The following is a 16955-nucleotide window of genomic DNA, read 5'->3' on the forward strand; positions in this document are numbered from 1 at the left end:
TCGTATCTAAATGCTCCTTTATTGAATAGTGGTGTCTCCTTACCGAGTTTAATGCCGTTAGCAGTGGGTTAAAACAAAAACAAAAAAAAAGTTTTAATTCTATACATATTCATTTATGTGTATATAAAATAATCTGAGAAGCAAAACTTATTGCACAGTCATAGGGGCCCAGATTGACGGACCGGGGCAAGGGCAGGGGGACAAGACGAGCGTGCGATTCTGTCGCACCCACACAGCTTGGCGGCTGCAGGGTGGAGGTTTGCAGCTCCAGACATCCTCTTAAGCGTCTTGTTTAAATAAGCATCCCCGCCCTGAACTGACAAATTAGCACCCACAGACCAAACCTGCAGGTACGAAGACTTACCAAAAAAAAATAATTGTTCCAACCCAGCCTATTTGACCATTGACAGCCACAGTTTTTTCTTGAAAAATGCTTCAAGGGGTACGTGGGGAGCAAGGAAGAGATGAATGGTCCTATCTCACAGACAGAGAGGAGCAGAACACGGCCCCGTTTCCAACGCCCACCCCATTCCTCGGGACAAAAGCTGTCCTCCTCCCCATCCTGGCCTTAACTAAGCAAACCAAAGGGGAAAATAGGGGAAATGCCCACTACTGCTAGGTGAAATGTTGAGACTTCTTCCTTCCTTACTCCTGACTCTAACTGACACCTCGTTAACCGCAAGTGAGCCTACAAGCAGAAAAATGGTTCTCCAAAGTTAAAGTCCGCCTTATTTTTTTCTTCCCCTGTTCCTAGTGATTTAATGGGAGGGGGTGAAGGAGTGAATAAAAGGGAAGAGTTTAGGGGCAGCACTTGTCGAGGTTTAGCACGGTGTATTCTTCTCGTTGCCTTGTAGCAAAGCGTTCCTTTGGTTCAGCAGAACCTTTTGACGCGCCTCGGTTCGCCCCAGTCCCGTTTCTCCAGACACCACCTTCCCACCAGCAAGGAAGAATTTCAGGACTTATCTGGATCTTCAGGCAACCCCGGAGAGAGAACTCCTATTCCCTTCCATCTCCCTCCCGCCCAGATCCCAACCCCACCCCCCACAAAGGTTTACGGCCCCTACACCCCACACAAGTGTCCAGTCCTCGTTTGGAATTTGTAGCGTGGCGGGAGAAGACAACCCCCTTCAGCAGCATTTCTTGACCGACGGTTTCTTCTTGGACTTGTTGATCTTGACCACCTCGTTCTGCTGATGGAGCCGGGCCAGGTTGTCCTTTTTGGTCCGGAGCACCATGGCTGTGATGGCGTTGAACATCTGGGGAAGGGGAGATATGAGGCGAGAGGAGGGCGTTCTTAGCGTTCTTCTCCAAGCAACGTCCCCTGTCAGGTGGCTAGAGCAGCAGCACCTTGTTCAAGCAACCGAGAACTTCACCGAACCGCCACCCCCAGCACTGAATACCTCTTCAACGTTGAGGTTCTCCTTTGCGCTCGTCTCAAAAAGCCGCACTCCCATTTGCTCGCTAAACCGCCGGGCGTCGGCTGTGTCCACCTGCTTCCGTGAGGGGTCTTCACATTTGTTGCCCACTGAACGTTGGGGAAGGGAACACGGAGAAAATAATAATAAGCTCCCAAAAGATAGTGAAGTGACGCTAGTTCAGAGCTAGGATTACAGCAAAGAAGAAGAAGAAGAGTTTGGATTTATATTCCCCCCCTTCCTCTCCTCTAAGGAGACTCGAGGTGGCTTACAAGCTCCTTTCCCTTCCTCTCCCCACAACAGACACCTTGTGAGGTAGGTGGGGCTGAGAGAGTTCAGAGAGAACTAACTATCCCAGCAGGAATGTAGGCGTGCGGAAACGCATCTGTTTCTCCAGATAAGCCTCTGCCACTCAGGTGGAGGAGTGGGGAATCAAACCTGGTTCTCCAGACTAGAATCCACCTGCTCTTAACCACTGCACCACGCTGGCGACACGACATTCCCATAATTGGGCATGAACTAACTCCACTATATCCTCTGCCACCTTCCCTTGAATATGTAGATTCTTTCTACTGGAGTACAATTGCTTCGCACAAGTTTGGCCTAACTAGCTGGGAGTTCCCCCTTTTGCTGGATATGGCTGAGCCCTGGGGCATGCTGGGATAGATCTATACAAACAAAGGCTGATTTGCAGTCAGATCACTCCCACAAATCATTGCTCGTCACAAGCATTTTCCCAACTGACAATAAACCCAAGAAAAGCCATTTTGATTTTTTTTTCCAGGTTTATTTTCAGCCAGAAAATAATGCGGTAATTTTAAGGAGCTGAAAAGCGATTCTGGAAAATCCCAAATGTTAAAGACATTTTTCAGGCCCCGTTGGTCCCGCTGCCATTTTGAAAAATGGGGGAAACCCATTTCCCTCTCCCCTGGACGCTGCCTGCGAAATCCACATGGGCTTGGAGGAGACAGGCAAATGAGAACAGCGAATCTGGTGCCACTCTCTGCCTCCCAAACTAATTTGAAGGCCAAACAGACAGCAATAGAGCCATTCTGTGCTTGGAAAGCATAACTTAATATATCCCCCAGGAGACAAGATGAAGGCAGCCCCCCAGTGGTGGGATCCAAAAATTTTAGTAACAGGTTCCCATGGTGGTGGGATTCAAACTGTGGCGTAGCGCCAATGGGGCTGGGCAGGGCACGATGGGGCGTGGCCGGGCATTCCGGGGCGGGGCATTCCTGGGCGGGGCTGTGGCAAGGACGCAGCCGCTGCGCCTGGAGTCCTTGAAGGCTGGAAACGAATACGCGCGAGCGCGGCTGAAAAACACTTGCACGTCGGTGCACCTCCTGCTAGACTGCTTCAAGTTCTGCACGCTACTGCTGAGAGGAGGGGCGTAACTAAGGCCAAAATCACGTGGCAAAATCACACAAATAATTAGTAACCTACTCTCGGGAACCTGTGAGAACCTGCTGGATCCCACCTCTGCAGCCCCCCCGCCCCCAGTGAATCACTCACCCAAGATCTTGCAGACGCTGTCACAATTCTGCCCGATCTCGTGCAGCCAGCGTTTGACATTGACAAAGGACTCCGGGTTTGTCATGTCGTACACAATGATGACGCCATGCGTGTTGCGGTAATACCTGCCTCCAGGAGAAATAAAGAGACCACAGACTGGGACCCAGATATATCCAAGGAGTTTTAGCTGCCAACCGCTCTTGCTTCGTTCTACCCTTTAGGAACTGAGAATTCCGGCTATCTCATTTCTCCCCATCCCCCTTTCTAGCCCAAATCCCTTTTTCCAGAAAGCAAATGCCGTGGCAAACACCCGTCCGCTAGAACACCCGAGTATCCCTTCTGCCCCAGGCTCACGTGGAGGTGATGGTCCGGAAACGCTCTTGTCCTGCGGTGTCCCATATCTGCAGTTTCACCCGCTCCCCATTTACCATTAGTGTCCGAATTTTGAAGTCTACCCCGATGGTTGTGATGTAGCTACCTAGGGAGAGACATGCGAGGGGAGAATGGGGGGGAGAGACGAATCAGGAGCGAAGTGCGGGATAAGGCTTCACAATGGCCCAGGAGGGAAGAAATATTACAGCTAATAAAGCGAAAACAGCGAACGCAAACGCGAGCTACGAAAGAACAGACGAGAGGAAGACGGAACAGGAAGAAACGGGACGATGAATGACACGGCGGAGGTGTTTCACCCAGCCCAGCTGGAAAAGCTGACGGGACTATACCACAATGATCCAAATGGTCCAGGATTCAGAGCCTAAGCGCAGCCCTAGAATCACAGGCCGGCCTTGGGCAAACTGCATTCTCAGTTTCTGTTTCCCATCTGCAGTAGCAATTTCTCTCACCACTGTAACAGCCACAAATACACAGAACAGGTGTGGCTGGGTGCGGGTCTTCTGTTTAGCATCTGATTTGCCAAGATTTATGATCTCCGTTCAAAGCGACCAAATAGAAACATGGGTGACTCAAGCTGCCCAGAACGGCTAAACAGCAACTGGAGGCAGGATTTCCTTTTAAAAAAACCCCAGCATGTGCTTGTAGGACAGTGATGGCGAACCTTTTCGAGACCGAGTGCCCAAATTGCAACCCCAAACCCACTTATTTATCGCAAAGTGCCAACACGGAAATTTAACCTGAATACTGAGGTTTTAGTTTAGAAAAACCGGTTGGCTCCGAGGTGTGCGTTACTCAGGAATAAGCTTAATGGTAATTGGTGGCTTTGCTTTGAAGCAACCATGCCACTCTTCCAACGGGTGAATCATGACCCTAGGAGGGTTTACTCAGAAGCAAACCCCATTGCCAGCAACTGAGCTTACTCCCAGGTAAAGGATCGCGCTTTAGTTCTTCGCATGAAAATCAGTGGGGTTTAACAGCGCTTAACAGGGTTAGCTACACTGCTTCCCCAAAACTAGGTCTTAGGTTTAATGCTGATATCCGAGCCCAGCAGTCCAGGCCAGCCTAGATGTGGGGGGGGGGGGGCACTCTGTTTGCGCGTGCCCACAGAGAAGGCTCGGAGTGCCACCTCTGGCACCCGTGCCATAGGTTCGCCACCACTGTTGTAGGAGCCCTGTGGCGCAGAGTGGTAAGCAGTACAACAGTCAAAGCTCTGCTCACAACCTGAGTTCGATCCCGACAGAAGTCGGTTTCTGGTAGCCAGCTCAAGGTTAACGCCGCCTTCCATCCTTCCAAGGCTGGTAAAATGAGTACCCAGCTAGCTGAGGGTAAAGTGTAGACAACTGGGGAAAGCAATGGCAAACCACCCCTTAAACAAAGTCTACCTCATAAACATTGTGATGCGGTGTCACCCCATGAGTCAGTAATGACCCGGTGCTTGTACAGGGGAGTACCTTTACCTTTTACTTCCAAATCCCAAACCTTTATTAAGCATCAAACCGGAGTTTGTCATGAGTTCCAAATACAATAAAAAAGATCATTATTGCACAACTTGCAGTACACCGAGTAAAAATGTAGCAACAGCTTCAGAGATTTCAGCATTAGAGTTCTTTAGAAGCTTAGCCACCTTCATCTCATCAGAAAGGAGCATAAATCCTGTTGGCAGCACAGTCCTCAAATCAGTTCTGATGTTGTCGTATTTGGAACAGTGAAGCAGAATATGAGAAAGCGAATCAGCTGTATTAGGGCAGGAACGACCGCAAGGCTCATTTTGTGGGATATTTATCTTTTACTGGAGAAACCAGCCGCTGATTGTGCCCCCCTCCCCCGGCCCTTGACGTCTGGGCCGTCTGCCATCCAAGGGGACCTACCACTCCTTCCCCCTTTTTCCTTCTAGGGAAGAGGGAAGTTCAACATTGGAATACTGGACGCCACTTATATTCCATCTTATTGTGATTTGTTGTATAATTATTGTATTTCATTACCATGGTTCACCGCTGCTTTTAATGTTTTAATGTTTTAACTGTTTTCTTACATGCTGTACATCGCCCAGAGCCCTTCAGGGATGGGGCGATACAGAAATCAGATAGATAGAGAGATAGAGAGAGAGAGAGAAAGAGAGAGAGAGAAAGAGAGAGAGAGAGATAAAATTGCTTACATGCTGCAATGCTTTGCAGAGGGCACCATCAGGGGCTCAGCCATAGCTTTGCAGTAGCCAAACAAGGTGTGAAAGCATTCGGCGAAACAACTAGTCCGCGAGGGCATTTGCTCACTGGCTGCCCAAAGCAACGCTGTCGATTGGCCCATTTTCCTGCCGTCCCTCACTGTGAGCCTGTCATTACTTAAGCAGAACAAGTGACACGCTGCTTGCTTTAAGTGGCTTGGCCAGCAATAAGTGTTGGCATGTCTGTATGAGCCGTTTGGGAGTCAGGATTCCTGCTGGTTTGAGAGTAAATCAGTTCTCTAGCGAGCCAGTAGACTGGAGAGTGGGTACTTACCGGAAAAAGTATTGTCTGCAAAGCGGAGCAGGAGGCTGCTTTTCCCAACTCCTGGACAGGGGGAAAAGGGAAGAGGAAAAGGCAACCAGTTAGAGAGCCAGTCAGTCAGTTTTATTATGACAGGGGTCCCCAAACTACGGCCCGCGCCGCATCCGGCCCGCCAGGTATGGCTGCCATGGTTCCATTCATGTGCAGTGGGGGCTCGAGGGAGAGGAGGAACCGCCCCAACGGCCGCCGCTTGATTGCAAAGCCGTACATGATGGCATAACCCCCCAAATCACCATGCATTTTCTCACCCAGAGTTGGAAACCTACATGCGGGCAACAACGCCTGCTCCGCCACTTCCTTCCTCTCAGCCTCCTCCATGTGTTGCTCTCAGGCTTTCTGTTCCACCACCCCATTGGCATCAGCCAGGCTGGCGGTAATCGCCGCTGGCTACTTTGAGGAGGAAAGAACCCAGGAAGATACCTGATCCTGGGTTAGATGGAATGCTTCATTGGGAAAGTTCTGCTTTTTTTTTTTTTTTTTTTTTACAGGGGAAGGGATTCTACAGCCTCCTTAACAATATTTGGAGCCCACCCTATACTTGACATACTTTGGTCACTGTTCTAAAAATAGACCATGACAGAAAGGCTGAAAGGTGAAATCAAACATTTTACAATCATTTGTGCATAGGAATTTGTTCATAGTTTTTTTTAGTCCGGCCCTCCAACAGTCTGAGGGACAGTGAACTGGCCCCCTGTTTAAAAAGTTTGGGGACCCCTGTATTATGGCCATTAGGCCAGCAAAAGAGAGAAGAGAAGAATAAGAAAAAGGAAGAACAAGAAACAAAAGAGAGAAAAAAAACGAATTTGTACAGAAATCCATGGTATAAGTCTATACACAAAAAATATCATCAGCTTGTAGCATTATTACAGTCACCATCATGTGGTCTGGCTCTTGGTCCTAACATGATTCTTCGCTTATTATGTGCCAGCATACAAAATTGAGCTACCTGCTGAGATATAAAAGAAACTCAGTCTTCCAGTAAAATTCTCACAAGGACTGAATCGGAATTAGCTATAGTTAAATTTCTGTACTGAATGAACAATGGATGAATTAAAGCCTCCCTTTCCCCTTTATGGAGTTCCGGTTAGAGAGCAAATAATATAGAGAAACGTGGATTCAGCCACTGTCTGTTCCTGTCCCTAGACATCGAAAACTCCCCACCCAAAGCAAACACACCCAGTCCCTGCAAATTTGCTCAAGATAGCCACACCCAACAAACGCTATTGTGTCCCCATGGGTGGGTAGAGCGCGTGTCATTTTAAACTCATAATAAAAACTGTGGGGAAACAATTACCTCACTAGCATGATCTGCAGAGGGCGGGGAGGCGGCTTTTGTAAAATGGGAGCAATCCACAAGTCCCGCCTTCGTTCCCCCAAGTCGAAAATAATCCAGAACAGTTCGGAAAGAGCCATTTTGGGCATGGCTAGTAGCTATTCCCCAAGAAGGGGCGTGAGTTGGATGCAAAAGTAGGCATGTCCAATTGAGACAATACCTGCACCACTTAAGAGACCGTAGGCAGCATCTTGTGGCTCCATAACAGGTGAGCCATCCCCCTTGCAGTCTTCCAAGCCCTTTCCTCATCTTTTCCCCCACTGCTAAAAACGTAGCCTTTGCAGTAGAGCGGCCGTCCCCAGCCTGTTCGGGCCTGCAGGCACATTTGGGATTCTGACACAATGTGGGGTGTGTAGGAATAAAATGGCTGATTCAAGATGGCTGCCACAAGAGGCGGAGCCAGCCACAAAATGATGGCCACAGCTTAACTTTACTAACAGCACAAAAGAGCCTTGCGCTTTGGTGGCAGCTGCCGCCAAAACAGATTTTTTTTTAAAAAAAAAATCTGCACTGCCAATCAACTCTTCAGTAGCCAATCAAAAGCCTTGCTGGGCAAAAGCCCTCTCTGACACCACCGATTCCCTAAAACAATTCTGGAAAAGGGGCGGAAAGGGGCCACTTTGGGGATCTCTGCAGTAGAGGCAGAGCACAGGTGTGTGCTTCTGTCGGCACCTTTTGTGAGTACAGTCGGCCCTGTCCTTGGTCTCTAGGACACATAAAGACTGAAAGAGAAAGCCACACGCAACTTTCTTGGCTAGATCCGGGGTAATGGCGAAGCAACACATGCATACCAACACCTGGGGTTTCTCAAATCGGCACCGAGAAACCAAGCCAACCAGCTAGGGAACACAGCAAGACTGACACCACTCCAGGTCTGGCTAAAGATTAGGAAGACACCCCAAGCACAGCATGTGTATTGCCCTTCCTGGAGCCCCGGTTGAGGCCAAGCTGAGATGCTTGGCTTCGGCCCGGAGGGATCCCGGAAGTGACGCTTATCCCCTCCGGCACTGCTCAGGGCTGAGAATCTGATTCCCCGCAGGGCATCGGCGCTTTTATCATTCTTCTGCCCCAAGCGGACGCTTGGATGAAGAACCAAGCCATGGAAAGCTCCCTTCCAGAGCAAGGCCAAGAGCAACCTGTTCCCAGGAGAAGCGGCTTCCCTTCTACTAGCAAGGAAGAATCCTGTTCCAACTGTTCCCACCCCAAAGCTGGCATCGTGACAGGAAGGGCATGGTGACTCCTCCCACCATGCCAAAGGGACTCTGGAGAATGGCACCAAAACCATGCCAGCGAGGGAAGGACAAGGCTGGCTTCCATAGGCTCTTCACTGATCGGTTCCCTTCAGCATTTGCAAACCGGTTGTCTCCTTCCACACGGCCTTGAAACCTCAGGGAAAGACTGGTTCTGTTTTCATTCATATACATTCCCCGGGCAGCATAGTGAGGTTTAGAAGCTGTGAACTGCTTTCTGGGGTCTTCTTTTTTTTTTTAATCTGAGAAGTCAGATAAAAATGCAGTACAGGACAATTGTTCTACTCAAGAATCCTGCCCTCACGCTACCGCCTCATAATGTTGGGTCTGATAGTGACAACTTTGCTGGAACTTTAAATTTTCAAATTGTGTGTGAAGTATGTGGCCAATGAAAACCAGCCGTTGGAAACCTCCGAGCCCTCTGAAGGAAATCGCCTTTTCCCCAGTAACCCAAAAAAAGGGTTATTAACGAGAACTGGCTATGGAGGGTTTTCTATGCTGCGTGGCCACGGCCTGGTAATTTTTGCTCCTAACGTTTCACCCACATCTATGGCTGGCATCTTCAGAGGCGTGCCACGGTGAGTGCCACGGAGAGAAGTACATCTCACTGTGATTCGCTTTTGAAGATGCCGACCCTGGATGCAGGCTTTAAGAGCAAAAGCTACCAGACCACGGCCACGCAGGCATAAAACCCCCACCACAGCCAGTGGATTCTGGCCATGAAAGCCTTTGCCCAATTCAAACAACCGTGAGGAAAAGCTAAAACTTCCCAAAGAATTGAGTGGCTCAGCTGTGACTTAATGAAGCAATTAAAAAGTCAATTGTGTGAAAGTTGGTTAACTTTAGTTTAATTCATTCCACCTCAGAGTAAAACGGAACTGACAATGGACATTTCCCAGGCCCAAAACCCACCTGTGAATGCTGACGGGCCTCACAAGTTGGCACAATTAGATTAAAAGAATACAGGGAATTTCTCAGGCTAATATAACTGAGTCATGGGGAGACCTGCATTTTCTAAAGCGGACACACAACCAAAATGTAGCTTTCATTCAGTGCAAGCATGTCCTTCAGGGATTGTGCGGAGCAGAAACTTTCAAGAATGAGACAGAATGCTAAGGTTAATAAGATAAAGGCCTGTCAGTCTTATCAATTACACCAAAGCTACATTGGATTATCACCCTGTGGATTGTACTTGCCTGAAAATGTCAGCAGGGAGGGAAGAGAGAAACAAGAAGTAGGCTGATAGTTTTGGGGGTTTTTTAAAAATCCCACAAAAAAAGGAAGAAAGGGTTTTACGGAATGAATAAGGAAGAGGTTTGAATATGGTCGAGAGAAAACTGACCACGACCATAACCATGTGGTAGGAAGCCAGCAGAATTGCAGAAGGAGGTTACATTTTGATGAAGATGGAAAGTCAGCACAAAAAAAAATTGAAGAAATAGGTATTGTTGTTTTTAATAAAGGACGTGAGTGAAACTGGAGTGTAGCAGGATCCAACAGTAAAGAAGGCGACAATGAACAAAGGCAGTAAGATACGGCAGGAAGAAAACAACGAAACAGAGGAAGGAGGCGAGGACGGGATGGGACGTGAGGAATCTTACCAGAGTCCCCGATGATGAGCAGCTTGAACAAGTGGTCATAATCCTTGGCAGCCATTCACGTGCTGGGTCAGCTCCTCCTCCCGGTTTCTGTCACGCTCCTTCCTTCTCTCCTGCAGAGATTCTCCACCACTCCCACACTCGCCAGGGGGAAACCTATGCTGCCTTAAAGCCCCATTGCAGTGGGGGTCTCCTATAAAGATCCAAAAAAAGCCTTCGGAGCGCAAGTTCGTGTTGCATGCGACCCTCTATGTAAGACACAAATACACCCTTTTTTTGGTCCCCTTCAAGAGGATGCTTTGAGAAACACAAAGGTTGAGTATTTCTGCCCAGCGCCCCTCCACTTCTGGGGAAGGGGTTACGCGGTGCACAGCCCCTCCGCCTTCCAGATGCTCTCCTGTCCTTAAAAGAAAAAAACCAAACGACTCACAGCCCCTCCGTCTTCCAAACGCTTCTCTGTCCTTAAAAAAAAAGAAAAACCAAACGACTCACAGTCCCTCTGCCTTCCAGATGCTTTTCTGTCCTTAAAAGAAAAAAAACCAAACGACTCACAGCCCCTCCGTCTTCCAGATGCTTTTCGGTCTTTACAAGAAAAAAAACCATACGACTGGAAAAAGCCACGCACCTCCCTGTGCCAAGAGAGTCCCTTTCCACAATGACAGGAAGCTGCAAAATAAAAGTTGAAACGAGGTTGCCGCAATTAGCGAGCCGTCCTCAGAGTTGATCCAATCTTGAGCCAAATCTAGAGCTGATCCAAATCTTGACTTTTTTCCAATCAGATGGACGAGGGGAGGGGAAAAAGCGGACAGGGGGAAAGGATGAGAACTTCCTTCCAGAAAGAACAGTTCCCCCCGAAATTGACTGATTTCGAAAGTGAATGAGAACCAGAGTCTGAAGTCTCCCAAGGAAGAAAGATATGAAATTCAGGAGGAGAGGACTCGAATGGAGTGGAGAGGGGGGGCGCCTACCTTCTCCAAAATGACAGGATTTGGGCTTTGGTGCCAGCATTCAAGGGAGGAAACACAAACTCAGCCCCCCAATCGCCTCCCCCCCCAAAAGACAAACTTCCTAAATTCTAAAAAGGGGAGGGGCGCCAATCAGAATCGGACAGCAACTTTTCCTAGTGGAAAGGGAACGGGATGACAATACAAAGAAGGGGGGGGGGGCGCAAAGGAAGGGAAGAAGGGAAGGGGGGGACACAGCAGCCCTGAGACCCTCACCCCCTCCCTCCCCAGAAAGGAAATTCACCAAGGCGGGGGGGAGGAGCAGGAAGGCGACCGAGGAGGTGCAAAGGAGCGAAAGGCTGCCCGGGGATCACGGAAGGGCCGGGGGGAGGAGAGGCCGCGGCCAGGGGAGGAGATGCATCATGGCCAGAGGGAAAGGAAGGAGGTGGGGACAGAGGAATGCCCGGAGAGCTTCCGTGGTCAGGCGGGTCCGGTTGCAAACGCCGCTGGCCGGCTGCCCTCTCGGTCCTCCGCCCTCGCCGGACGCTGGTCTGGGGTCAGATGACCGGGGGGCGGCTTCCCTCCTCCTTTCCGGCTGCAGCAGCCGCGGCCGCCGCCTCTCCAGGCAGCCCGGGGCGATGGAACGCCGGAGCACGACTCGGACCAGCTGGGAGCAGCGCGGGGCGGGGCTTGCGGATAATGGGCGGCCCTTAGCGACGGTGGGCGGGGCTCTGGGAGGGGAGGGGTCTGGGGGAGTGGGCGGGGCTTATGAAAGGGCTGCGGTCAGCTGGGTTTCCCTGGGTCGGTTTTGCACGAGGCCCATTGGCTTTTCTGGCTCCTTCCGCACGTGCAGAATAATTGCATTGTATTGTATTATTTAGATTTCTATACCGCCTTCCCCCGAAGGGCTCAGGGCGGTGAACAACAACGGTATAATACCAAACATCAGTGATCATAACATCAAGCAAAAAAAAAAATATCAATAAACATGGCACTTTCAGGGCACTTTGCAGCTGGAGTTTACTGTGTGGAATAGCAAAATCCCCTTGCGAACAATCCTGAAAGTGGATTGAAAGTGCATGTGCGGAAGGAGCCACAGTCTGAAAAGTTGCTATGTGTTTAAATATGCATCCAGAGGTGGGATCCAGCAGGTTCTCACCAGTTCCTGGGAGTGGGTTACTAATTATTTGTGTGTGCCGAGAGGAGGTTACTAATTGGGTCCGCTTTCCCATCTCCGCGCCCTCGCCTCCCCGAGAGGCATCCTGCCTTTGAACCTGAAGGTTCCATATAGCAATTGCTATATGGACACCGCCCAGAGCCCTTCGGGGATTGGGCGGTATATTAAATTAAATAAATAATTAATAATAATAATAATTGCGACTAATAATGTAACTCGCTGAACTGGGTTAATCCCTTTCAGGTCCTGCAATTCATGGATTCTCAGCCTTTCGTGCCTTTTATCTCACCAGTCTCTATCAAAGAACCTGTGTGTTTCACCATTGCTGTGTTCAGATGTGTGAGTTGGGGCATTTTCTATAATGTGATGATGATTTAGAAATGACCTGGTGCAAAAAAAAAGTTTGGGGGGGTCGTGGTGGGGTGGCTGCCCATGGGGGGGGGCATCCAATTCAGGTTTTGCCCAGGGCTCAGGTTTGCCTAGGTACGCCTCTGCCCCCTTTGCTGAGGGGGGGCTGGCGAGGGAACCTGTTACTAAAATTTTTGGATCCCACCACTGTATGCATCCCAAGTCAGATCTGTTTTAATTCATGGGGACTTTCTTCCAGGGAAACACGCAGGCTGCAGCTTCCAGCAGACGCACAAATTGCATTTATTCTTGAGAAATTGTGCAAACTGCCACTTCCTTAACTTCAGTAAACCTCGCTGAATACGTTCTTTGTTTAGGCATTTGTACCGCATTTTTCTCGCCAACCAGGACACAGACCAACTTACGGCATCATTCTCTGTCCCTCTGTTTTATGCTTGCAGCAATGGTGTGGGGTAGGGCATGTTGAAAGTGTTGGCCACTTCGTAGCAAGTTGGGTGGGGAGTGAGGCTGTTGATAACGCTTCAACATTTCAGGCAGAAATTCTGTTTGACAGTGTTTAACAGGATACTTCTCCAAACGAACGTATTTAGAAGCGTTTGCTTGCATAAGCACTGCTTATCGAAGGCCCCTTCCGCACATGCAGAATAGTGCACTTTTAATCCACTTTCACAATTGTTTACAAGGGAATTTTGCTATTCCGCGCAGTAAAATCCAGCTTCAAAGTGCATTGAAAGTGGATTATTCTGCATGAGTGGAAGGGGCCTCCTCAGCCATGCAGTGTTAGATCCTACTGAGGCAGCAACAGATGCAGAAGCAACTTTTAAAGAACTGCATAACAAAGCAAATCTCCAGTGGCCAGTCAGAAATTCCTCCTGGCTTCGTCCACTTTTTAAAAACACTTGATGGGCACCAGGAAAGTTTTGGCAGGCACAACAGCGCCCAAGAGCAGTGGCGTATCTGCCTAGGGACAAGGGGTACCCCTTGTCCCCGGGCGCCACTCTTCTAGTCACGTGGGGGGCGCAAAATTGGGCCCCCATGTGACCAGGAAGTCCTGCTGTCTCGTTGTTTTCACATGCCTCGACACCATCCAGCAGGGGGAGTCTGTTGGGGGGGAGGTGGGCACCCTAGACCTTGCCCATGTCCATGGTGACATGGGCGGGGGCTAGGACAGTGGGGGTGGAGCCTGGGGCATCAGGGGACGGAGCTAGGGTGGTGGGGGCAGAGGGGGGGGCGGCAGAGCCTGGGGGCATCCTGGAGACAATTTGTCTCCGGGTGCCATTTACCCCTGGCACGCTTCTGCCCAAGAGCACCACTTGGGGGACTCTTGTTCTAACACACACACACACACACCTCATGTAGGCTCCACGGACATATATTTTCTCCTCAGTAACTTTGCACAGGAGTGCCACTGAGAAAGAATCCTTGTTGACCTCAGTGAGCGTAAATAATGGGGAGGATACAAGAGGAAGGAATTTGGGATGTTTCTGAAGGAGTAGGATTTTAAATTTTATTTTATTGGTAGTCAGAGCTATCGATTACAGCAGGCAGTAATCCAAAAGGTGTTGGTTTCCTCTGCATGGAGATGCAAGGGGAAAGCTATTCTGTTTAATTTTTAGCAGAGGGGTACCTGGAGGTTGGGAGAGACCTTTGGAATAAGGATAGGAGGCTGGAAAGGAAAAGACTGTCAGTGGATTCTCCCGCACTGGCTCTTATCTGGTGAACCAGATGTGTTTCTGCATTCCTACATTCCTGCTGGGTGACCTTGGGTTCGTTCAGAACTCTCTCAGCCCCACCTGCCTCACAAGGTGTCTGTTGTGGGGAGAGGAAGGGAAAGGAGATTGTAAGCCACCTTGAGTCTCCTTACAGGAGAGAAAGATGGGGTGTAAATCCAACTCTTCTTCTTCTAAGATTCCAGCCCTCTTCTCAATAACAAAGAACAATTCTTCTTCTTCTTCTTCTTCTTCTTCTTCTTCTTCTTCTTCTTCTTCTTCTTCTTCTTCTTCTTCTTCTTCTTCTTCTTCTTCTTCTTCTTCTTCTTCTTCTTCTTCTTCCTCTTCTTCCTCTTCTTCCTCTTCCTCTTCTTCCTCTTCTTCCTCTTCTTCCTCTTCTTCTTCTTCTTCTTCTTCTTTGCTATTCATTCCTTCTCTCAGGAGCCCTGGCTCTTCTCCCCACCCTTGTCCATCACAGAAATGTGAGTTTACATCTCAGGCTCTGGACTGACGGGTTGGCAGAAGTGGTCTCTCCTCTGTTTATTCTGCACATCTGCCTGACCCCTCCCTTCCACATTCCGCTCAGGGAGGGTTGGGATGCCAACTGCAGCCGCCCCCTCGGCATGACAAGAAATACCTCCATTGTTCTCTCATTAGGCCCACTTGTGGGTAGAAAAAATGCCACCCAGATGGGCACAGCTGGTGTGTTGGGGAGGGGGAGGGAAGGACACCAGCAGAAGAGCCAAGAGACTCTCTTGCCAGAACAAGGGATGTGACTGCCCGGCCGGAAGAAAAGGCCTTTGCTCCTGTTGGTGTCTCAGCAGATGCTGCTTAGCAGCCCTTGGCCGCAGACTGACGTCAGAACTACAGTCTGAAAAGAAACAACTCCACAGTTTGGTTGGCTTGCATTTCGTTGAAGAAGAAGAAGAAGAAGAAGAAGAAGAAGAAGAAGAAGAAGAAGAAGAAGAAGAAGAAGAAGAAGAAGAAGAAGAAGAAGAAGAAGAAGAAGAAGAAGAAGAAGAAGAAGAAGAAGAAGAAGAGGAGGAGGAGGAGGAGGAGGAGGAGGAGGAGGAGTTTGGATTTATATCCCCCCTTTCTCTCCTGCAGGAGACTCAAAGGGGCTTACAATCTCCTTGCCCTTCCCCCCTCACAACAAAAACCCTGTGAGGTAGGTGGGGCTGAGAGAGCTCTGAAGAACTGTGACTAGCCCAAGGTCACCCAGCTGGCGTGTGTGGGAGTGCACAGGCTAATCTGAATCCCCCAGATAAGCCTCCACAGCTCAGGCGGCAGAGCGGGGAATCAAACCCGGTTCCTCCAGATTAGATACATGAGCTCTTAACCTCCTACGCCACTGCTGCTCCTTGGCTGTTGAAGAAGCCAAGCTGAGATGCTCAGGATTTAATTTTGATCAAGGTTCGGTGGAGCGAAATCTCGTCCCCTGCCTGCAAATCCCATCTTTCTGGGAATTACCATAAAAAGGAAAGGATCCCTGGGCCACGTGCAAAGCCCGTTTCCCCCACGGATGAGTCATCACGGCCTCATATCTGCAGTTGGAGCTTCCAGATAAAGACGCCGTTGTTGTTTGCAAGCCACTCCTCTTGTTTTGGAAACTGAGCAGGGTTTGCCGACATGATAGTGACCAAGTGGTTGTAAATTTCAAGGATAGGGTAAGTTACCCCTGCTAGAGTCTGTTTCCTTCCTGGCCTGCTAAGGAATCTCGTTTCTCAACATTCCTTTCTCTGGCTCATTCCGCACATGCAGAATAGTGCACTTTCAAACTGCTTTCAGCGCTCTTCGAAGCTGTGCGGAATAGCAACATCCACTTGCAAACAGTTGTGAAAGTGGTTTGAAAACGCATTATTTTGCGTGTGGGGAAGGGGCCAGAGTCTGATACAACAGCCACTGTATTGTAGCGATTAGAGTGTCGGACAAGGATCTGGAAGAGCCATGTTCAAATCCTCACTCAGGCATGGGAGTTCACTCGCTAACTATGGCCCCTTCCACACAACGCAAAATAATGCGTTTTCAAACCACTTTCACAACTGTTTGAAAGTGGATGTTGCTATTCCGCACAGCTTCAAAGAGCACTGAAAGCAGTTTGAAAGTGAATTATTCTGCATGTGCGGAATGAGCCTTTGGCCCAGTTGCTCTGACTCAGCCTAGCTTACCTCTCTGGGCTGTTGTGAGGTTAACACAGCTGGGGAGAATGATATAAGCTGCTTTGGATTCCTACTGAGGGAGAAAAGAGGAATATAAATAAATAAAGACACCATTCCTCTTCCAAAGGTGACCTTGGGCTAGTCACAGTTCTTTGGAGTTCTCTCAGCCCCACCTATTTGTTTGTTTGTTTGTTTGTTTGATTTTGTAGACCGCCTCATCCCCAAAGGGCTCTACGCGGTTCACAATACAATAAAAACCAGTGAATTACTTTAAAACATCTAAAAACGTTTAAAGTTCAATATGCAGCATCAATTCCAATAATAACAGACTAACCGTATTGGTGGCACCCGGTCTTAAGGCCTACCTCACAGGGGGGAAGGGAAAGGAATTTGTAAGCCCCTTTGAGTCTTCTTCTAAGACCCCAGCCCTCTTCTCAACAACAAAGAAAAGTGTGATGTTTAAAACTATACATCTTTTTAATAAACAGAACGTTATTCGACACATATTAACAAAATATATAACAAAATACTCTATTTTCTTCATTATAGA

At 49.0% G+C, this 16955-nt stretch overlaps 1 protein-coding gene across 2 annotated transcripts; it reads right to left on the reverse strand.

Annotated features, from left to right (window-relative positions):
- On the reverse strand, window positions 1-11671 carry LOC125444532 (ras-related protein Rab-35-like). Of its 2 annotated transcripts, XM_048517003.1 has the most exons (7): window positions 10673-11671; window positions 10051-10240; window positions 5819-5869; window positions 3285-3408; window positions 2931-3055; window positions 1401-1525; window positions 1-1256 (listed from the first exon to the last, which is right to left on the reverse strand). In XM_048517003.1, exons 2-7 carry the CDS (start codon window positions 10103-10105, stop codon window positions 1128-1130), a joined length of 609 nt encoding a protein of 202 aa, XP_048372960.1. In that variant the 5' UTR covers window positions 10106-10240; window positions 10673-11671; the 3' UTR covers window positions 1-1127. The 2 variants fall into 2 exon arrangements, with proteins under 2 accessions (XP_048372960.1, XP_048372959.1); XM_048517002.1 differs by having other exon boundaries at window positions 10051-11671.
- Between the last annotated feature and the right edge of the window lie 5284 nt (window positions 11672-16955).

This window comes from Sphaerodactylus townsendi, linkage group LG15, assembly GCF_021028975.2.
Source record: "Sphaerodactylus townsendi isolate TG3544 linkage group LG15, MPM_Stown_v2.3, whole genome shotgun sequence".
In the NCBI taxonomy this organism is placed as follows: Eukaryota; Metazoa; Chordata; class Lepidosauria; order Squamata; family Sphaerodactylidae; genus Sphaerodactylus; species Sphaerodactylus townsendi.